Raw genomic sequence first — 23191 nt, 5'->3', positions numbered from 1 at the left:
TGCGGCTGTTGGGCCGGAGTTTGCGAGGCGGGAGGAAGTCGGCGGGGCGGGCGGAGGACGGCGGCGAGGAGGAGGAGGAGGAGGCGGAGGAGGCGGTTGAGGGCGGCCCGGGGTGGGGGGGTCTCACAAAGGGCGAGGCGAGCGCTGGGGCCGGGGCAGCGCGGGGCGGGCGGCGGCGGCGCCACCACCATGCCGCGGGTGGTCCCCGACCAGCGCAGCAAGTTCGAGAACGAGGAGTTCTTCAGGAAGCTGAGCCGCGAGTGCGAGGTGAGGCGGGAACGGGAGCGGCGGCGGGAACGGGCGGCGCAGTCTGTGCGCGCCGCTGCGCCCTTATCGCGCCCGCCCGGCCCTCCTTGATTGCGCCCGCGCTCCCTCGCAGATCAAGTACACGGGCTTCAGGGACCGGCCCCACGAGGAGAGGCAGGCCCGCTTCCAGAACGCCTGCCGCGACGGCCGCTCCGAGATCGTAAGTGCCGCGGCCCCCGACGTTGGCGCGGGGGGAGGCGGGGATCGAACCCGCGGCCGCGCCGGGCCCGGCCGGCCGCCGCCGTCCCGCTCCCCGGCAGTTTCGCTTTTGTCCCCACGAAACGCGGGGCCCCCCTGAAGCCCCCGCTCGCGTCACCGCCCCCGCGGCCCGAAACGCGCCGTAGAGGCCAAAAACTGCCCCGAAAACCACTTTTTTTTTGGCCCTCTCCCGCCCCTGAGGTTTGCGCCGTGCGACTCGGCCGGCCGAGAGGAGAGAGGCGCGCTCGGCGTCACGGGAGGGAAGCGGCGCCGGTTTGGGGCGAGAAACGGCGTTTTCTGGTGYGCGGCCGCCCGCCCCCGCGCGCATCCCCCCTCCGCGCTCTGCCTTCTCTGTTATTTTTCCTTTTCCCCCCCTTTTTTAGTGTGCGTGAGGGAAATAGCAGCTTTTGAAGAGCAGCCGCGCGTCACGTTGCGCCCAACGTAACGCCACAAAACTCTTCAAAAACCTTTTTTTCTTGTGGGCTGAAACTACTGCTTTGTAAATCGGGCTTTTAAAAGCTCGAAGCTCAGCCCTGTCCTACCTCATTCATTAAGATTAGCTACAACCCCCCTCCTTTTTTTTCTCTTTTATTTTTTTTTCTCAGAATCAGAAATTAAAGGTAAATATGGCTCGGAGGAGTCGAGAAGTGACTGGTTATTTCCTGGTTTGATTTGTGCCCGGTTCCTTGGGCGAGATCGGTATCGCGCAGCGTTGCTGTGAGCGCTCTCAGGCTTAACTCCTCCTTACAAGGAGCTAATAACCTTAACCYCTGTCCCTGCTTCTCCCGTGGGGTTTTGGAGCCTGTTTTCGGAGAAGCCCCCTCAGTCAAGCTCTTAATTTTTTTCCATTTTTTAAATTCTTGTTTTTTTCCCCCCACCGCATGCCTCTCCTCCCTTTAAAAAGTCACCGGGGAAACAATGGGTAGGTAAAGAAAACTTAATGTACTTTCATTTCCAGTTCCTGAACAGGTGAAAGCACGTAATAGGTTTGAGCCCTTCCCTTTTTACATAAAAAAAGAAAAAAARAATCGACTTAGTGACTTATTAAGTGCAGCTTATGCACGTATTTCTGCAAGTGGGGARTCCCTGTAGACCCACACTGGTATTTCTAAGCTGGCTCCATCAGAACTGCATCCCTCGGAGAAGCCACCAGTGATGCCTGTTCTGCGTAATTTTTATTTTCCATTTGCTTAATTATAAAGCAGCCTCCTAATAACCTCCTGAAACACCTGGTTTTGTTCTGCAAACAGGGCATAAATAGGCAAGTTTATTTAGAAACGTAGTGTTTGCAGTGACTGATGTTAAAAATTGAGCTAGCTATTTCACTCTCTTTTTTTTTTTTTGGTCTCAAATATTTCCCTGGAGATAAAAGGTGTATTCTTTTATTTTCCAAGGGGAGCCTTTGCAAGTGTCTTTATGTATTTTAAGCAGTTCCCCCTAAAGAAGGAAAGAAAATGGCTTTAAGTATTTAATCGTAGAGCTTGCAATAAATAGGTTCCCTTTGTCAAGTAACTCTTTATGGAGTAAGGGAAATAGTTAACAGCAAAGAACAACTAAGCTGAATATTTAGGTTGTAGTAACCTGCTTTGATAACCTGAAAATAAAGTACTAAATTTGTTTTGAGAGACTTATCACTATGTACTTGGTTGGATGGCACTTACTTGTGTTTACGGTGCCTAAACGTAGGTCGAGACACCCTYGTGTTGCTGATAAGGTTGTTGCTAAATTGGAGGCACGCACGTTTACCATAGTGCTCCTGCCTCTGCTTTAAAAGATGACGGATAGCAAATTATGATCGTCTTAGTTTCAAGGTTGAGATCAACATTTGTTCGGTGCTTGTTTTTTTTTCCCCATTTTTTAACTTAAAATCATCAGTTCTAGTGCTGTCCTGTTTTATTACCAGTAAGACAGTTCTTGGATTTTTCAGAATTGCCCCCTGATTTGATTTAGGCAGAGAATGGGGGGTTTTAATGGGATGCTTTTATCTTTTTAAAGAGAGGAGATGCACTTCAAAAATGCGGAGAATATAAATACCTGCATGAGAGAATATAAATACCTGCATGACTTCTATGCAGCCCGTGGTCTGGGTGCTGGCTGCACAATTCCATGAGGATGTAGGAATTTGTGTACTTTCATTTTCCTATTTTTCTCCCTTTTTTGTGTAGTAGTTTAGAGGTTTTTCTATGGGGGGAAATAGCTACTTAATTTACCTAAAAGGGAATATTTTACTTACGGCCTGAGATTCTTGCACCTGCAGAAACATTACTGGTCTGGAAGGGTGCAGATATCGGCGGGTTTACCCCCAAAAATCTCGCTCCTTCCTATAGGTGGTTTTAAGCATGTAAAAGACATAGTCTAAAAGGCTCTTGCTAAAGATCCTTTCAGATGGGAAGGTGCTTTTTGAACGTGCAAAGTGGTGGTGACCTGATGAGTCAAAATTATTTAGCGGTAGGGATAATTTAATTGCTTAAATAGAAGCACTCAAAAGAAAAAAAAAAACCAAATAAAATACAAGTCGGGCAAATAACCTGATAACCGATGGGCTGCAGCCCTTGCTGATTTATGCTTCCCATTTGTGCAAATGTATCCCTGGTGAAGCCTCTGTTAACGTGGCTTGAAATATTTATCTTTAGAGCATTGTGTTCAGACAAATGCTAACATCCCAGTACAATCCTCTCAGTGCTGGGGGGGCTGATTTGTCAATTTTAATGGCATTGCACATGTGCTGAATGGGAGGGGTTTTCTTAGAAACTGCCCTTAGAGCCTGCAGTGGAACCTGGTCGCAGAGGATTTGTCTCCCTTTAAATAAAATAATAATAATTTAAGAAAAAGGCACTTCTACTTTCAGAATGGGAGGAATTAGTCCTGTGACAGAGTGGCGGGACCGTGACCGGAACTAAGTGACATGTAGAGCTGTTGTGTCACTGGTAGTGTCAGAGTGATATTTATATCGCAGAGTTGCTGAATTCTGGCTTGCTTGGCAGGAACCCCCTTGCCAGAAAATTCCAGCTCTTGGGGGAGTGTTTATGCACCTTTCTAGAAAGGCTGTGATCTGGATTGATGACCGTTTAAATCTAAGTGATCACCGTAATCCATCCAATTATTTGATTGCAACAAATCAGGGTTGACACTGAGAGTTTTGAGCAGTGCTCTACGCTGGCAGCGCGGTCGAGCATTCACATGCTCACAGGGCACGTCGTAGCATAGCATGGAACAGAAATGCTCCAAATCTACCCGATTCTGCTTTGAAATACTTCTCCTTTTTAATGCAGCCCTTAGAAAATGGCATTCGTTCCTGCTCTGAGCGCACGAGGTGTGCAGATAAACACAGGGGCTTCTACAGAAAACTTGGTCTTGCATTTGAGCCACCAGCGAATTATTTCCTTGAAAACCACCTGCACTTTTTCCAGTGGGCTTGGGCCAGTCCCCTTAATGGYTTCAGCTACAAGAATGGCTGTTTCTACCTGTTCTCACTGTATTTCAGTGGTGTCTAATGTGGCACCAGGATCACACTGTGGTGCCTAATAACACATGGTGTGTTTAGCAGTTTTTGGATGCTGATTTGCCTGCAGCCGGTGAGATGGGAATAAATACATTTCTGTCCAGATAAGTGTTTGTCTAGGTGTAAATATGACGATGAAAAGTTGCCTCTAGGAACAGCTACGGGGAGTTTATCTTTCCCTTTGAAATACTTTGAGAGAAATGCAAGCTCCCTGGAAAGCACGAGCAGTTTTTAGTGCTTCAAATACTGAGTTGGTAGAGGGAACCCAGGCAGAATTGAAATGACAGATTCTAATGTCAGCAAAACTGATTTGAAAGAAGTATCGATTCCATGTTGTATTTTATATCCGAAGCAGCCAATGGCGAATGTTGTCAAAATGGAATCAGATGTTTGTAACTTAATACTTAAGAAAAATGATGAGTGCATGTTTCTGACTTGAAGCATTCTCTCTGCTGCCTAGCTTAAGACATAAACTGATGTAAAAATAAATGACTGCCTGCATAATTTATGTAATGTCTTGCTCCCTGATCCTGTTTGTATTGATTTTTCTAAAAGGCTTTTGTGGCCACAGGAACCAATCTGTCTCTCCAGTTTTTTCCGGCCAGCTGGCAGGGGGAGCAGCGACAGACACCGACCCGGGAATATGTCGACTTTGAGAGAGAAGGAGGCAAGGTAAGGAGGAGGTTCTTGCAGCTGCAAAACGGTTCTCGTGCTCCTTGTCTTGGCAATGTGCACCGCTCCTGTAACGTGAAATAGTATTTGCCATCTTGGTCATGCAAGTACAGTTGAACGCCGGTGCAGTAACCTCCAGTCTCGCTTTGTTTTAAGGCATGTTAATATTTTGGAGGGAAACACGGGGAATACCAGGGGCTCCTTTTGCTATTTTCAGAGCAGAACTTCATTTCTGTCGCCACACTCCGATAAAGCCTYGGGGGAGCGATTGAAACGGCGTTCGTGTTTTCGCTAGATGTTTCTAGAATGGTGCAGAAGTCGGACCTTGGCCGGCCGTTTGTTGGACTGTTGGAAATTTGCATCCYGAGCAGGGTACTATTTGGGTGTTAGACTGTTAGCTGATGCAATAAATGCTCAGTTTGCTGTTTGGTGCCACAAGGCTGATACAATAAATGCTCCATTTGCCGTGTAGCGCAACGAGACCTTCATTTATTTTTAATTTTTATTTTTTTAAGAAACAATTTCATCACGCCCTTCTAGAATAAGCCTTGCTTTCAAAACTAAAGACAGAAACCCTGCCCAGTCTCATCAGAATAAAGTTACTGGAACTGCTTAGGAACGGTTTTATCTTGCCAARGGAAGCCATAYCTTTAAAAATGTAGATGCTGTGTTCTGTCTGTGCTCCTTAAACGCTTTGGGGCTGCTCCAGTAATGACTGAAGTCAGTAGTAGTGTTTCTGCTGACCTCAGGAGTTTTGGACCAGGTTTTAAGCCCCTTTAGCTTTTCTGGTTTGTTTCAAACTAACTTTCTTTTTTTTGTGGGGCGGGCAGCTTTTATCAGACTTCAGCTCTTGCTCCTGGCCATTCTGGTGATAAGTAAAAACTAATATTGGCAAATTTAAAAGACTGGAGGAAATACTTGAAACCCAGTCCGTTTTAGTGGCATATTGGGTCCTTTAACGGCTTCTAGGTGGCAGATAAATATTTCCTGCAGTAGGAATGCCTGACAGGAAGAAAAAAAAATACCTGAGGGGCAGATACGGTGTTTGGAATTCAAGTTAATGAGGTTTTTTTGGACAAATTATTTTCCATCTAGCCCTGCGAGGCTTGCCGAAGGTGGAGGAATTGGGGGCGAAGGAGCAAAGTTGGCTCTGCTGGGTCCTGGCTGCTTTGCTAAGGAAATCGAATTGAATCTGGCTCTCGCTGAAAAATATTGATTCTGGCTCACAATTGCACGAGGAATTTTTCTTGTAACGGGCAGGAAGACTGAAGCCTCTCTCCTTGCCAGTTGGAAAATAATTTTATTTACTTTCACGATGTATTTTTTTTTAAAACTCGGTTTTCTCTGAGTGAGTTCCCAAGGCGCTGAGCTCTTCCATCCATTTTCTGGTGCTGCCTCCATCACGTAGGAACCTGGGCGCCACACATTAAAACAGAACATGCCTCTCATTAACGCCTGCCACTCCCTGGTTTTTATGTGTGTTTACAGTAAATTCGAGCCCGCTTCGTCCGGATCCCGCCAGGCTGGTGCACGGGAATAGTCTCCTGCTCCTCATGGCAGCAGCTCCATGGCTCTCGGTGCCCGTGCAGCTTTGCCACCTAAAACCCATGCAAACACGGGCTCGTTCCRCACGGAATTGAGCTTGCACCAAAGAAACCATTCCCAAAACTTCCATGGGAGCAGCAGGCAGGTTTCTTGCCTTATCAACCAGCATTTGCCTTTCTGTTCTCGCTTGCACGGCCCAAGATTTTCGCCCCTTTGCATTTCCCAACTCGACTTGCTTAAGAATTTCTTTCATGGGCTGCAGCAGCCTCTGAACTCAGCACCATGTGATTTTTTTGTAGCTCTGTGCAGCGTTGTTTTATGAGCTTTGATTCTTGAGGCAGTGCATAACGTGTGTTTGTTCATCACTGGATGCAAGCCAGCAAGGCATGTTTTTAATTATATGAATAAAAAAAGGCTTTGGGGGGAGCTGTCAGTTAATTATTATTTTAGGCACTGGTTTGAGATCTAGAATGTAGATAAAGTTACCAACACGGGAATATTTTTATTCTGGAATTCTGCTCCAGTGTTTGACTAAGCAAGCGGTGGCCCAAAATAGTTTATCCAGAGTTTAAGTATGCCCCTGTTGCGCCTAAGCAGTTTTGTACACAGATTTACAAGATTATCAATGCAGTATTGCTGCTTGATTGCATTTTGGGGAGAGAAAAGCCCTTGTACGTGAAATCCTGGAGTCCATGAACGAAGGTGAATTTTAACTTCACAGGCTCATTTTGTTCATTTGGATATTTCTGAATTTAGGGGTTTTCCTTAGGCTTGAAACTTTGTACATCTCACGTTCACAGTGGGTGAGTTGGGGGTCCCTAGCAAACCCCCTGTCTTCAGTGCCTGAAGAACTGGGTAGCCAAGTTTGAAGCTTGGAAGAGGAGTAGAAAAGATACGTTAAATCTAACGTGTTTTTAAGATGATTTAAATGTTACGCTGTCTTTGCCATGCAGAAAATTAGCATCCTTTAACTATGTATTTGAGGGATTTTGCAGCTTTGCTTTAATAAAAGTACAAACGTCTTGGGGAAGAAGTGGGGGGAAAAAGGTGATCTAGATTGTAGAAATAGTAGGACATAGTTTTTCACTGTGATCCTCTCGGGCGGTTGCGAGGGGCTCAGTCCTGGGTTTTTGTGTTTCTGCACCTCCTAAGAATACCAAGGTTGCTTAGTCCTGTCAGTTGTCCACTTGTATGCAGTCCTTTAAAAAAAATAAACCCATAAAAATAAAGTTGCAAAGGAATTGAGAGGCCAGTGCTGCAGAGAGCCCCCTGCAACCTGGCACCRCTGCACCCGAGTGAAGTGCCGGGGTTTGGGTTCCCCTTGGCTCTCCAGTATCTTCAGTTACTCAGCCTTTCTCGTGCTTGGTGAAGCTCTTTCATTTTTGCTCTGGTTAGTACAGCTGGGGGCAGATTTCCTTTCACTCTTGTAAAAAAAATTACTGCAATTCTCTTGAGAACAGCGTGATGAACTCTTGCTTTGTCCATGCTGTATATATATCCTGCAAGACCAAATGCCCCTGTCCTTTGTTCCTTAGAGGTGTTTCTCTCTCCATAGCCTTCCTTACGTGGAAGCATTGCGATTTTGGGGCCTCCCTTCCTTGCTCTTTGAAAACCTTGACCCGTGGCTGCGCGCAGGGCCCCTGTGAGMCGTGGGAGGTTCCTTCCCTCGCCCTCCCCTTCCTCACACCCGGCTTCATCTCGCTTCTAACGCGGCGCCGCTTCCTGCCTGCTGTTGGGCAGCAGCTGCTCGTAAAGCAGCATCTTCCCCGCAGCCTCCCGCCGGCGGGAGCTGCTCCAACCACCGGCATTCCACAAGAAAGCCCCTCGGATGCAGCCCAAATGCATCCCGAGCCGGGGAGGCCACATGTGTCGGGGAGCCACGGCTGCTGCTTGCTGCATTAAGCCATTAATGAGTTTGGAAAGAGTTCTGGACTTGGTTTTCCTTCCTCTGAAGATGCTGGGGTTTTTCCTCATGGGCTGTTTCTCCTGTAGCAACTGGGAAATTTGGCTATAAGCAGTTGATGGTAAATTCTCAGATGCATGTGAAGAAAATTTGGCTATAAATAAGGTAAATTCTCAGATGCATGTGAAGAAAATTTGGCTATAAATAAGGTAAATTCTCAGATGCATGTGAAGAAAATTTGGCTATAAATATGGTAAATTCTCAGATGCATGTGAAGAAAAAATCACAGTGCAAATGCTACAGAAGTCTGAAAAAAAAAAAAGGTAGTGAGAAACAAAAGTTAAATTTAAATTCCTTTCAACAGAGCTGGCTTTACTTGGGGGCTCTTTTCTCACCAGAATTAAGTGGCCAGCTGCATAACCGAGACCCCAGTCAGCTTATTTTCTCTCTTTGGTAATAAATGGTCACGTTTTACAGGGATAGCCGTATTAGTTGCTCTGGTTTGTGAGCAAATGTCCAGTCAAACCTCTCAGGGTTTGTTTGGAAAGTGAAGACTTAAATGTTTAGAAAGTGAAGGCTGAATTTAGGAGAAATACCTGAATACCTGTGCGAGCCTGTTTCTGACTGCACTCTTTACTCTGGTTCACGCTAGTGTTTGAAGAAGTCAGTGGAAAGTCTTCATTCATTCAAGTAATGTTGGGTTAGCAGCTTCCTTGTTTAGTTTTTGTTTGGGTTTTTCTCCACACTTTGAACAAAAATAAAGGATGTCTGGGAAACTGTTTTAAAGTTTCAGCGCTCGTTTATCTCTCCTGTAGCACTCGGGAGCTGTGTTATTGAAGCTCCTGTATTTTCAGTCTGGTGGCATTTACAGTTAACACATAGAGGTTGCGTTGTCGCATCTGCAGCGCTCCTGGCGCCTGCACCCTGCAGGCCACCGGGTTTCGAGCCCSGACCCAAGTGGTTTTGGCTCAATTTTCAGTCTAGGCCTGTGGGAGAGGATGCCCAGGATGCTAATTTAGAAAAAACGTGTGCCAGAACTATGATATTAATCAAAGATGGTGTTGTATGCGGCACCACGTAGAGTAAGCTCAGCCCTAAGGTGCGTGTGGTCATTGCTTTATCTTTGCATATGATCTCACAGTTGAGGTGCTAACAGGCAGCAGGACTCCGTCCTTCAATTTATCTGTGGTCATTTCACATTCTTTCCAATTATCCCGACGATCTCGGTTTAAGATCCTCCTGGAGATCCTTGGTGCTATGGCCCTGAGAAGCTGGATGGTGAAGTTGGCAGCGCCGTTTGTACACAGGGAGGATACAGGGGCATGTAAGGTACCATATAGGTGAAAACCTGGCAAATGCCACCATCGAAGGGGATTTTTTTGTTTCCCTTCCCTTGTCTGCTCGTGTGTGGGGGTGTCTGAGGAGGACGTTCATGTTGCAGGACTGTCCTGCCCCTAAACTGTTGCTCTTGCGGAATCGTCTCGTCGCCTCGCCAGCCAAAGCTCAGGAGGCCCAGGCTCATTGTGCAGCTCTGCAGGCGGGTTTTAGGTTAGTCCTTTAATCCACTGGCAAACTAAGAAAACAATATTTTGGCGGCAGGTTTTCTTATTCAGTTGTTGTTCTCCCGCGTTGCGCTAGCTGAACGATGCAAGATTTCTCCTTGGGTTTATTCTCAGTTTCCTTGAGGAATGCAGAACTGGCGAGATGTGGCTGGTGCCTGTCTGCAGTTCCATGCTTTTATTCATTTATTTTGAGAGTCCTTTTTTTCTAGGTTGCTTTGGAAATCTTTGGTGTCAATATCTGCTGCTCTTGGTCTGGCCCTGTCGCTTCAGCTGAGCTGTTCAGCTCTCCATAATGACCCACAACCCAAAAATGTTGTGGTAACAGTAAAATACAGGGACATCAGCTGCTTAACCGTGCATGTGCCTAGGCCTCTGGAGGAGCTTCTGCCTGTTGCACTTCTGCCATTTCTTTGTCTTTCTCGTCCTGAAAGCTTAAAAAAYGCCAGCCTTGCATTTGAGGGGTGCGTGGAAGGGATCCTGCAAAGGCAGACAGGGAGTTTCCACCCAGGCATCTGCCCGATGGGAGGGAAATGGTAGGTTTCAATGGATGCTTGTGACTAGGTTTTACTATATTTGTGCTTAAGAATTATTTTTTTCCCCCTTTCAGCCGGTCTGTTGTTTTTCTTTTTCCCTAGATACCATTGTTTATGGCCCTCTACAAAGTATAGATACCCTTTCTCCTTGTTTTGTCTGGGCGCTTGGAGGCTGATATTCGTTGCCACCAGCTCTTGAGGAAAGCAGCTTAATAGCGACTCCCTTCGAAGTCGAAGGGTCGCAGCATATCTTGGCTTCTCCATTTTCCAGGAGAGCTGGGAAATGCCCCAATCTGTCCAGTTCATGCCCTTTCAGCAGCTCGAAGGGCTTTGCAGGAGTTGCTCCCTGGGTGAGCGTTGTCCRGCGCTGGACGCGGCAGGGGCAGTTGTTGCTGCAGGCTGATTTATGCCCGGGTGCCTCCTGCACGAGAGCGTGAGTCACCCCGGGTGACAAACACCCGCGCCCTTTCCCCTTCATCCCGCTGCTCCTCCACACGCTTGGGCTGCTGCACGTGGCCTCGTTCACGCGCACGCAGCGCCGGAGCTGGTTTGAAACGGGGTTTGTGAGCGATGCTGATGGCATTTCCCTGCTATTTATGTGATGCTTACCTGCCAGCCCTCCCTGCAGCGCCTGAATGCTCAACTGCTGCCGTCCCGACACCTGCTTTGGATTATCTTTTATTACATGTTGTAGCAGCAGCTATTTGGTCACCTTTTATGCATTACCCCGAGCTTTTTTTGCCGTGGTCTGAAGGCGTCCATTACGTTGTATAGACAAGACTTCCCTTTTACTAATACCAGCCTCCTAAAGCTTGTCAGAAGAGGAACAACACCAGAACAAGTTAGTTGAGTTTTACATTTGGGAGCCAGCTCTACACGAAGACAGATGAGTGTTGTGTGGATGAAAGCCGCGCTCGAGATCCCTGCAGCAGAAATCCTGGAGGAAATCCAGACATTTGGGCTGTTGAGTCTTTTGTTTGCCTATCAGTCTCTTACTTACTAAGCAAAGCTGTTAACGTTRTGCTTCTCTGCTCCTCTTATGAATGAGATTAGTCAGAATGCTGCTGTTGAGGATGAGTCTGCTCCTTTGTGCGAGTCACTCAATGCATGATGTTTTCCCAAAGTCTTCAGTGCGATGTCTAAACGTTTACTGCAGAAAACTTGTTTTTCAGAAAGTTACTGAAATGGTTCTTCARGCTTTATTGTCCAGAGTGCAAGTAACAAAATAAGATAATTAGCTTGCCTAATTGTGTATTGGATGCCTTAACAAGCTGGCCTGGCACATATGTTGTGACAATAATACGGGAAAAATGAGAACTTCTGTCTTGCAGACCAGCACTGTTCCAAGCGCATGCGAGTGGTGATAAAAGGACCATCTTTTGAGCAGCAGTTGATGCCGCAAATCCGTCTAAGCAAGGGAAAAATCCATGTATTTTGTTTCATTCATGTCTAGACTTGTGCACAGGAGCCTCATTGTGGCTCTTTGGGGAGACTGTGTGGAATTTGTGCTCATTTTTGGTGTTTCAGATAGTTTTAACAATTTCAGGCTGTAGCTCTCGCGTGGTGGGAGTACAGGGGGTGAAACCTCTTGTTTCGATTCATCTTGGTTTAGAAGATGATGATTAAAACCTGTGGAAGTTACTGAACCTGGCATGAGGTTTGCAATAAAGGCCCTAACACTTGAGTCTTCCATTGAAGTGGAATGACTGAGGACAAAGTGGAGCTTCTCGTGCAGTCTCAGGTGGCTTTTAGGACTGAAATCTAGGGAAGAAAGCAGCTGCATGAGACCTGGGTCTCCTGATCAAATAGTCCCTGTTGAGAAGGGGTGACAGACTGGTGGTGACCAGAAGAAATTCTCATCTTCTCTTTATCCAAAGCATTTGTTTTTATTAAAAAAAAAATCTTTGGTAGAGGCAATACAGACCAAGTACTCCAGCTGCCGCAGTGCGTTTTTTCTCACGTAGCGGGGTGCTTTGGGATTTCTGCATAAAGCTTTAATGCAGCTCWGACTTTGGAGGACGAGCGTTTTTAGTTAGATAGAAGCAGGGTGGGCCATGAACTCGACTCCAGACGCCTGGGGAAATTTGCATATGCAAAATGCTCTCATGCAATTACGTATCCCAGTAGCCTAATGACTTCTCATTGAGGAAAACACCGGGGTTGTAGCTACAGCATAGCAGAAACCTGCTGTTTTCGATTGCCTCCCAGTGTATTACAGACTGGTAGAACATGCAGGGTGGTATTTCTTGACCAGAGCATTCAGCGGACGCTGATACTGTGGATTTTTATTTTCATTTTTTGTCCTTTTCTCATTATCTGGAACTCGACACTTAAGCTTTTGAGGAAGTAAAGCTCTTATCGGTTATAATMGTTTTTCTTATTTTTAGCTTCAAGAACATGAATCATTAGGTGGTTTCAATGGGGTAAAACACAGAGTGCATAAGAGTTCGAATGAAAATCCCTTCCCCTCTTTCTTTGCCCTGTTGCTCACAGAGCTGGTTCTGTCTTCTCCCTGCTTTGGGAGAATTCTAGTCACGTTTTGCCTGACGAAAACTGAAAATGTCTATTATGTTATAACTGACCTTTGTATACTTTTCAGGATTTGGCTGTTTGGAGAACTCGATACTAAAAATAGGTCTGAAAGTGCTACTTTCTGTTAAAGATGATTCCTGGGCGTTGCTGCTCTGCCGAAGCTGATAGTCTTTTCTACAGAATAATTATGACACCATAAAGTTTTATAGGGTGATGAAAACTAAGTAGTTGTTATGGTATACAAAAAAAAAAAACACGCACAAAAAATAAATAACTTGCGTTAATTTAAAGCTTAATGCAGCGTGACTGGTTGAATTCGCGTTCATGCGTCGGTTCTTCACTGCTTACCAGATGTGCCTAATTCCAGTGGAAGAACCTGATGCAGCTGGGTTGGAAGCTAAGCAGGTTTTTGCATCTGTAGCACCCCCTTCTCCTTTGCTCTCCCTCCTCCAAATTCTGTGCCTGTCCTCTGTTTTGTGTCCTCTGGAAATGCGGACCGTTTTCCAAGCCAGTTTTCTGGGGAGGAGAAGCAACCTGGACAGCAAAGGAGCCGCTGTTGGTCCTTTGGGTGGTTTCAGCAGAAAAGCCAAGAAATTCAAGTGCTGTGGGTCCCGTGGCTCCTTCGGAGCAACTTTGAAGGCTAATGACCAGAAAAGCCAAAGACGAGACAAAAAACCCCACCCAGCACACAGGAAGGTCTGTGTCTGTTCTGTCAAATACCCTCCTTTTCTCCTCACTTAGTCGGTTTGAGTTAATAAGAAACAGGGTAGTCTCCCTCACTTCTTGGTGTTCAAGCGCAGATAGGCTCACAACGAACCTCTCTTTGTGGCTTTGCCAGTTCTTCTATTGGATCGTTTTTATTTTTAAACAGGGGGACATCTGGTCTGCTTTTATGTCTTTTCCTTTTTCCTTTTTTTTTTTTTCTTTTTTTTGCCATTCTCAGGCCGCATTTACAGGGGTTTGTGGAGTGTTTGGGGGGGTTCTTCAGTTTTTCCACACTTGAATACTGCTCAAGTGGCTGTCAAAGCACTCGGGGACATAACAGCAGCAGCGCAAGGAGGTGCCTCTCCTTTCCCTGGCCTTGTTCCTGGATGTTTTTATGGATTGCCAGCCAATATTGTYGATACTGTGTATTTTTATGAGTGCACTGGCATTATGCCCTTTGCATTTTCACTTTAAAAATACAGGTTTAGCAGATTTTAGACACCATTCTGAGATGGGAGGGGAAAAAAAAAAAATCTTCATTCCGCAGCAGGAGATAGCAGCAGTTATCTAATTCAGAGCAGATTTTCTTCCTTTTCTCCCTGGCCCGCGTTGCTTTCCCCTTGCACAGGGCGCTGTGAGAACAGCCCAGCGGTCTCTTGGGCTGCATCCGTCGCTTGATTCCAGGGTATCCAATTTTTTATCCCCTAAAGGGCAGTGCCGCCGGGAGCCTCTTYGCTGCAGGACCAAGTGCTGCTGTTGCTGGTAAGCTGTGATGTTGCTGTGWGCGCCCTGTGTGCACCCGGCAGCACAGCGTCATTGCCGGCCGTGTCGTGCCGCTGTGTGTCAGGGCCGCTTGCTCTGCCCGTTTACAAGGCCTGCAGGGGCAGAGGGCACCGTGCTGGTCGATTCAATTCCCCTTCTCAACCTGTGCTTCGTAGCTTACGGTTTCACTCTTAATTTGCACTCCAGGAGCATGCTGTAATTCCAACCTCTCTTTCCAAGCCGTCTTGAAAATAATCAGTTACAATGATTTTATTTAATCTTACTTTTTTGCTATGCTGCACTTCTGAAAGAAGAGCTAATATCCCTGCTAATTTTGAAATTTCTGTCTGAAAGGTATTCAGTGTGGCAGCAAACAGTGCTGCTGTTGGCTGGATTGCTGCAGGTAGGCATTGCTTGCTGCAGGTCTGCTTGGTGGCTGCAGCACAGCAGCAGTTGCCTCCCAAGACCCTTCCACAACAGTGTTATTTTCAGTTGTAATGCCCAGTTACAGTAAAAACCAGGACTGTTCTTGATGCATTTTGGYAGAGCAGACTGCAAACCCAGCCATTTTCTCCTGTAGAATCCAGTAGTAAAGAATGTAATGGGAAAAAAAAAAGATGCTCTTTAATGTATCATGGGGAAAACCCCAGAACATATTTGCCTTTGAGATTACCCCCGCGTTCTGCTCCTTGCATTTTTGTGGACTCCGATCCAACCGTGTGGTTGCTCTTTGTCTTTTTGGAGGCCTTGGGATTGAGCCCGAGCGGGAGGCACGTTCTGCACCGGGGAGCGCGGGCTGCTGTGCAGTGACTTTGCAAAACCGAGCAGCCACCTGCCTGCTTTGGGCTTTGCATTTCTTTTTGGTGGCTTTGGTTTAGTGCTGAGCCCAGCAGCTCAAGTGTTTTTGGAGGATGARCAGTGGGAGTTGTCTGCAGGGTTATTTAGTCAAGTTGTTGTTTCTTGCAATAGTTTGAGGTTTTTCTCTGCTATCTTCTGAACAYGAGTCCTGCTTGGTCATTTTAATGCAGGAGTCAAATGCTGTAGCCTTACCAGATATTAATTGCATTTGTTCTGACATMCTAAGTGCTTCATACCTGACTTTTTTAGTTAATTGAAAGCAATACCCTATGTACTCTAATGAAGTGTTGATCTGCTTGTGAAAGGGAGTCATAATTGCACAGTTAATTAAGCTAACATGGGGAAAAATGAAAATCATATATGCATATTTTTAAGTGACTTGTTAATTCAGTCCCTTCAGGTCTAGTGGAAAAAAAGAAATCTACTCTCTTTGATGTTTGGGGAAACCAAAACTGAAATCTCAGCGGAGTTTCTCAGTGACGTGGAAAGCTCTTTGAGAGAAATTCTGGTACAGATCTGATGACTTTTGCAAAGAAATTTTTAATGGGGTGCATACAGGAGTTTGATTGTAAAAATGGATAATTCTTTGTTCAATAATGCGTATGAGTTTTATTTATCCAGGAAGACCTTCCCCAAATTCTACTGCTGCTGGTGATAAAGCCAGGTAGGCGTGCGTAAGGATTGGCAGTGTGTTCAGAAGCAGCTCTCAGCTATTGCTCTGGAGCTTGCCTTCAGGAAATGGGATTTAGGAGTTCRTAGCAAGCGTTGTCCGAGAGGTTCTGTATCCGAGTGCTGCCTTCCTCCGGGGAAATGCTATGGAAATGCTCGTGCTTGGAACCCAAACGCTGCCCTCTGCAATTAGAGAGCTGAAACAGGTGGTTGTGTTGTTGTGAACTGGAGTGCCACGTGCTGCAGAACTGCCCCGAGACGCCTCCTTGTTGTGAAATGCCTCGAGTTAATCCAGGAGTTGTATCTTGATCACGTTTGTCACTAGCCTGTGTAGGTAGGCACGTATCAGCCCCTGGGTTTCCATAGTGGGGGAAGCATTTACCAGCCTTCAACCTTTTCTGAAGAGTAAATATTGTCCCGATTCCAGAATTGGACAGGTGCTGTATTTTGATAAAGCTCAGACCAAACTAAAAACTTTGGAGAAATTAATTCATATCTGCAAATTCCCCGATTTACTTTAGGTTTTGAATGCCTCTCAGTAAGTTCCAATGTGTAGGATTCGTACAAACAAGGGACATATAGCTCTTTGGGGGAGGGAAAAAAACAGAGATTAAAGATTTTAAGCAACAGTTGTAATTGTTTATATAGAGCAAAACCTTGCAAATAATAGTTAAATTTGTTAGCTCTGTGCTCAGCTATTTTTGTTTTACTTGTTGCTATTAAAACTTCAGTACAGGCTGTTAGCAATCCATGGGATATTTTGTAATTCAGCAAATTCTTTTCTTCATGTTAATTTGTTCCTGACTGAGAATTTGTATTTCCACTGCTTTTTGCAATGTTAAAATACTGCATTATGAAAGGCTGCCTTTACAACCTCCTTTATTTTCCTCATTTTTTGAAGCCCCTGGTCTGCACGGCCACACTTACCGAGCGAGCGGCTCCGCTGACGATTCTGCCCCAGGAYTTGACCTGCTGCCGTAGGCTAATGGCAAAGAGAAACCCAATTACATTTAGACCATTAAAATGTTTGTCTTTCCAGAAATCCTCCCTGTGGCCTGGGAAACTGATGCTTCTCGTGGCGTGTGCGGGTTGAGGTGGAGGAAAAAGCTGAAATCTACCTTGTGTAAAGAGGGTTTCTGCTGAAGAGCAGCCAGGAGGTGCGAGGCCGGTGGCAGAGGACGTGGTCCTTGCACTGTTGGGTCCCTGCTGGCCGTGGTCCTTGCCCCGTGGGGTCCCTCTGGTCACATTATTATCGGAGCTGCTCTCGCCGATGTGACACGGTGGTGACATCGGTGCCACCCCCGCGGCGCTCGCAAGCTGTGGATTCATCTCGAAAGCCGCAGCTTGGCCGTCCGTGCGGGGCCCTTTAGGAAGGAGGCTGGTTTTGCCAGGAAGCGTCGCTTCCGTGGCCTCCCTACGGAGCAGCTGAAAGACGAACCCGCCGCACAACTAGCAGTCTCGTTTTCACGTGCTGGGAACCGTTTCATGATGCACGTTTTGGAACAACTTAAAGGGCTCCTTCCGTTTGGAAGGAAAGGTGATGTGGCTGAGCTCTCAAAATGGGACATTTGTGTCAAGAAGGCGACGTTGTTGGAATTCCCTGTGCGTGGGGTGTCCACAACAACGTGTGTCCCTTTTAAATCTCGAGAAACCTGTGAAAAATGCAAGTAAAGAGTGAAAACACAGCTAGCCAGTAGGTGCATGTAAGACTCGGACTGAGAAGCAGGCTTGGGCTCTTGGGGGAAGTACTAAACCAAACATTTTTGCAAGCAGATTTAATGAGTTTGTCGTGCAGTGTGATGCTGAGAGGACTGAAATGCTGGCTCTGAACCCTGGGTGTGAGAGGGCACCAGCTGTAAGTTCATCTGGAAGGATGTTTGATGGGGTTGCTTTGCTTTTGTTCCCTTAGTGCTGTAATTGGTGGCGCAGATAATGAGGAGAGTGATTCTGTTCCCCACCCTTTGGAGCACGGGAGGCGCCGGGATTGATTGGAACTTGATGGATTTTGGAGCTCTTTAACTTTAATGCATCATTACAAATTGCTAAGAAGGCTATTGTTCTCGGATTAAAAACGCCATCCTCTTCCCCAATTGCTGAAGAAAATAAATATTTACAGCAGCATCAATTCTCCAAGTGGGAGTTCTTTTGTTTCATAAATCTTACCAAAGTCTGCCTCACTTCTGTTGACTTTCTGAGCGGAATCCTCCTCTTTCTTTACTCCCCTGGCTTTCCTTCCCAGGTCAAGAGAGCTGACCAGCTCCTGAGAGGTAAAAGTGGCCAGAAAGGCAGGTAAATCCAGCGCATCCTGAGAAGGTGTGAGGATGACAGCCTGGATGGCTTAAAATCCTCCTTGGAGTGAGGGTCTTAGAGCTGTTTCTCTCTGTGGTCACTCGGGGAAGGTGCTGTGGCCCCGGGCCCATCCTGCTGCTGGTTCCTTAGCCCTGGGAGCTCCGTGCAGGAAGCGGCTCCGCTGCCTTAGGGAGGGAGCAGGATGTGAGGCCGGAGGCCCCGATAGCCCCATCTGCATCACATCCCTTCAGCACCCTGCTCCCGTAAGATAAGGGTTTACTAGAGCACTGAAATAGGATGTGAAACTGAGGTTTTGTCTCGAGCTCAAGTAGAATAACTTTTCTTTCAAGTCATTGAGAATTGCCTCCTCTCTACTTCGCTTTATTCAAATCAGGTTTGGTTTTTAAAAACATGAACCGAGTGTTGCACAGGACCCAACCCTTGGCTTTTTTCTTTTCTTCCCCCCTCCCAGCCCGCTTTTTACACAATAACTGCTGTTTAGTTGCAGGGGATGGTTATTCATTCAAATGCAGGTGAAGTAAAATCACAGAGATCAGTTGAAAGGGCACAAATGGGAGCATGAGAAGAAAGGTGAGATACTCTGTTCACCGGAGGTGCAGAACAGCCGGCTCTGGGCTCAGTCCAGCTGCTGGGGCAGCAAAGGACACTCATGGACAAGAACCACACGAGGACAAATCCCTTTGCTAAAGACTTTCGATGCTACTGCGGGTTATTACGAAAGCTTGAACTGCAAGAAGGGAAAAGCTTTGGCGTAGCAGGTAAATCTCTGCTCAGATGGCTGTTACACGCTAGTGAAAAATGCTCTGATAGGTAAAGAAAGCTGCTTTATGGTTTCATCTCCTGCCAGGAGCTCTAAGGAGGGCCTCAGCCTGTGCATTTTGCTGCAGGAGCCTCTGCAGAGCCTCCTCCCCTCCAAAAACGGGTGCTAGGCTGCRTTGTTGCTTCTTTTAATTGTTGTCTTTTAATTGTTTGTTGCGGCCCTCGCCCGTTTGAGCGAGTTCGGAAACCCAAGCTGGGAGCACAAAGCAGGTTGCAGCGTGCGACCGTTTATCCCGCTCTCAAAATGGAACAAACTGGGGCGTTCTGGCCGTGCCAGTGTGTGGACACACTTAATCTGGAGGGTTTGTGCAGCGGCTCGTGCCGAGAGCGACACAGGTCCCAGGTGTTTCCCAGGCAAAGCAGCACGAGGGAAAACAGACACTGTGCCCTGATGAAACTAAAAGATACACGTGTATAAATATTTCTGGTTTCATTTGGCTTCATTTTTTTAGATTAATATTATGTACGCTGTTTTTTAAAACTATCTAGGGAACAAAATGCAGTGTGCAGGAAGACAGGGAAGAGCCAAGCAGAAATTTTTCCATGCATCTCAACGTATTCTCTCCTCCATTAACCTATATGCGATGGTATTGAATCGAGGTGCGTTGTAGTGCTGCCACGTTGGGCAAGTTGTGCCTCTCAGTTCCTAGGATGGACTCGGCTCGGAAGGAGGCACCGGTGTAAAACAGATCATTGAATTTCATCTTCTGACGTGGATCCCTGTAGGGTGTTTCTTTAGGTGCCATTAAATTGCTATACCGAGTGTGAAATAGGTAATTGCCCATTTTCCAGCCGCTCCTTTTCCTTCCCGCTCAAGTGCTTTTCACCCAAGTGTCTCGAGTTTTGCTAGACCGGCTGCCAGATGTGGTCATAAAAAGCCCCAGAAGGGCGGGGAGGATTTGTGGGATGATATAAATGCAATTAATCTGGTTTAAACACCGAAATCTTGAAAGAAATATTCTACCAAACCTATCTTTATTTTCAGATTGCAGAAAAAAATGAGTAGTTCTGTGCTGTTAAGAGGGAGTTTAGGGTCTTTATTGCAGTAAAGTGTTTTTTTTTTTTTTTTCCCCTTGCTATCTTTGTGTGGCCTTTTTTAGGCGGTGTTTGGAAAACAGAACTTTGCAAGTTTTTAAAAGATAACATTATTTTTTCGGATTTTGAGGCGCACTGCTGTAGCTCACGTGGTTGTACACAACAGGAGCAATTTAGTAATATTCTGTTAAGCTTGGAAATTGAAAAGGAACCACCATGGCTTTATCTGAAAAGAAGGAAATATGTGGTTAAACGGTTTTGGCTCCAGCCTTAGGTGGTTTCCATCCTTCCAGCGAGAGGAGAGGGGGGAGCAAGAGGCTAAATTCTTCCCTGCAATAAAGGAGAGAGCACTGATGTGCTTTATAGTATGTGTTTTAATGTAAGTATGTGTGAATTGCTCATGGTTTGAGTGATTCTGTGGTGCTCCCAGAGCTAGTTAAGGCGCTCACCCTTTTGGAAGTGAAAAATGTGCATTATTGGTAGCAATAAAGACCTGCTGAGGCCTTAAGGGCTTTGAGGGCTGGGATTGGGGCACCCCATCCTGCATCCTTCGTCCCGGGCGCCAGGCRGGACCCAAAGCACAAGAGAATTCCTCTCTGGAAGGTTTCTCTTTGAAAAGATGCGTGTCCTGCTCCTAGGGAGAAAGGCTGCAAAAAAATGGAGTATCCCATGTGCATGAAAGGTAACCCCGAAATCAAAACGTGCAGAGGACCTGTTGGTTTTGCAAGAAGTAGCTGCTTTTGGAGTAGAGATTGTGTGTGGTCTTTGCTGGCCCGCGTGCAGCCTTTTCGCTTTGAGTCTGTGTCACGCTTTCCTTGCGGAGGAGAATGACTCTTCCGAAGGGCCCTTTGACCATCTCTTTCGTTCCTAAGCTAATTAAGCATGCCAATTAAATCAGTTGTCTGTACTGCAGTCGCTGCTTGGGGGGTGAACGAGCAAGGCTGCGCTGGAGGAGCAGTGCTGCGTTTGGTATTTGTGAAACGAGGCTCCTGCAAACGGGGCTGGTGGGAGGTGGTGGTTTCCTCGTGCTCCCCGTCTTACTCGCGCTGCCTGTGAGTGCTGTGCTCACAGGGGCTCTTCTGCACCCCCGGGGAGGGCTGTCCTGCAGGAACTGCAGCAAATTCCAGGAGGGAAAGCTTTTATGTGTGTTCTTCTTGGTGGAAAACCTGGAATAACCTTTCCTTCTTGGTTACTGTGTTGCTGCATTGATTAAAACTTTGAGAATACGTTTCTTTAGAGCGAACTCTTGGAGAGCAGGAAGGCCTGGATTCATTTAGCCATTTCTATCGAGTCCCTCTGGTAAAGCATCTTCCCCAGCTGGCACCGTGCCCCTTCTGGTGACGTGAGGGTAACCTGACGAGGAAAAAAAGCTCCCTTAACTGAAAGCAGGAAGGGAATTCTAACCAAACCCGGGTGCAGGCTGCGTTACAAAATGAGAACACAGCTTAAATCCGTTCCATGCAGTACAGTAGGCAAAAGTTGCAGCGTTCCCTTGATTAAAACGAGTCCTTGGAAAGGAGGGCGGGAGAAACTGTTAAGTAGAATCTCATGTTACTGCCTGGCTTGGAGGCTCTTCTAAGGGCACAGAGAGAGGCTTCCTGCCTCCGTGTTTTCCGTGTGTGTGTGTGTGTGTGTGTGTGTGTGTGCCTCCGTGTTTTCCGTGTGTGCGTGTGCAAATTCAAGTTCATTGCATGTGTTTTGTTTCCCTTTCAGGTGTACTTGAAGGCACCCATGATTCTCAATGGTGTCTGCGTAATCTGGAAAGGCTGGATCGATCTGCAGAGACTGGACGGTATGGGCTGCCTGGAATTTGATGAGGAGAGGGCACAGGTAAGGCACTCTGCCCCTGGCTGGGTTCAGAAATGTGTGTGTAAGGAATATCAGTGCTCCTGCACACTAGGAAATACAAGTAATTCACATTGCACTCCTGTTACACGTCTGCTAGCTGCACCTCTGTGTCTTTCATTTCAAGAGCAGAACAAAACTGGATTCTGTTGGTGTTTCTTTTTGTCACTTTAACCTCAGGGACCTCAAATAACTCTGTTTTCTTAATTCCTGAACTGCTTTTGTGACCTTAGTGATGCCTTTGCGTGTGTGTGTGGTGTCTTCTGTGCCCCATCCATATCAATGGGTTTGCAGTCACTTGCTACTACGTAAATTGTTGCTTTTTCCTTTCCTTTGGCACCCCCTTTTTATCTTAAATGCCACGTTTTAAGTAACATCCTCTAGCATCCCCTTCCCGGGCCGTGGTTCACCCAGCAGAGTAGTCCAAGGGTGTGAACTGCCTTCCATGTGGATGCAGCMGACCCAGAGGGGATCCTTTGGGAATGCACCTAAAGCCTTAGCCTCTAAGGACCACGCTAGGGAGAGGGCAGAGTAAAACCTTGCTTAGGGAAGATGTGGCTGTAGCTCCTCAGCACCAACCGAGGAGTCATCCAGACAGAGGCTGCCTGAGGACCACGGCTGCTGTGATGCTCCCTTGGACTTCTGTGGAGTTATCCTTGGAASAAAGATTATTTTGCTGTGAACCGAAATGGTACCGCAGAGCTGCTGCTCAACGGCACCTCTGCGGTTTCTTGTTGAGGGTAGTGTCTCTCTGGCAAATTGCTTCTGGCCGTCGTGTGCTGGAACTGATTTAAATGAGGATTTATTTTCCGTTTGCACCGTGTGCATCTCGTTCTCAGCCCTCCCTTTCTCGGGGTTTCCTTTTTAGCTGTTCTGATACTGCAGCCAGTCACTCCCAAACARCTGAGGAGCCGTGAGAAGACTCCCCTCAAACACAAAGAGCCCTCCTGTTTGCAGATGAAGAGCGGGAGGGTGTCTCGAGTCATCTCCTTCTGTACAAGAGTTAGAAGTGTTCAAAATAAATGTTATAGATATGAATGGTTGCAGGTTTTGTCCTCCTCTTGCCCCTCCTAAGCTTAAGAAGCCAGTTTCCACAYGTGCTCATTTGAGTGTGTTCCAGCCACAGAACCAAGCTTTTCCTTGGACACTGATGCTCAAAATAGCAGCAACTGCTTTGTCAAGTGAGCTGAGTTTCTGTTGCAGCAATTTTTTTTTCTCTAAGAACAGATAAATGCTGTAAAATCCATGGACCAGAACTGGTCCTGTCTAATGCCTTTCACAGCGAACTCAAACACAGACCTCTGAGGACTGTGCAAGTTAAATCCTCAGGTTCTTCAAACTGACTGATGATACGTTTAAAACACAACCAACGCTGAAGTAAGGTGACTTACAAACGGAGGAGGCTGATTTGGAGTGGGCACCCAGGACCCGCTGG

At 46.6% G+C, this 23191-nt stretch overlaps 1 protein-coding gene across 2 annotated transcripts in view; it reads left to right on the top strand.

Moving 5' to 3' along the window:
- Window positions 1-189: 189 nt before the first annotated feature.
- The window catches only part of CBFB (core-binding factor subunit beta), a 38665-nt gene continuing 15663 nt past the window's right edge, over window positions 190-23191 (top strand). For both annotated transcript variants that reach the window (XM_026043107.1, XM_026043108.1), the window contains exons 1-4: window positions 190-267; window positions 380-466; window positions 4562-4678; window positions 21625-21741. In XM_026043107.1, the coding sequence (XP_025898892.1) occupies window positions 190-267; window positions 380-466; window positions 4562-4678; window positions 21625-21741 (399 nt within the window). The remainder of the gene's footprint in view (window positions 268-379; window positions 467-4561; window positions 4679-21624; window positions 21742-23191) is intronic.

The sequence above is a fragment of the Nothoprocta perdicaria genome, unplaced genomic scaffold (genome assembly GCF_003342845.1).
Source record: "Nothoprocta perdicaria isolate Ctin4 unplaced genomic scaffold, notPer1 scaffold_321, whole genome shotgun sequence".
In the NCBI taxonomy this organism is placed as follows: Eukaryota; Metazoa; Chordata; class Aves; order Tinamiformes; family Tinamidae; genus Nothoprocta; species Nothoprocta perdicaria.
Note: the sequence above shows the minus strand (reverse complement) of the source record. Positions and strands in the feature narration are given on the sequence as shown.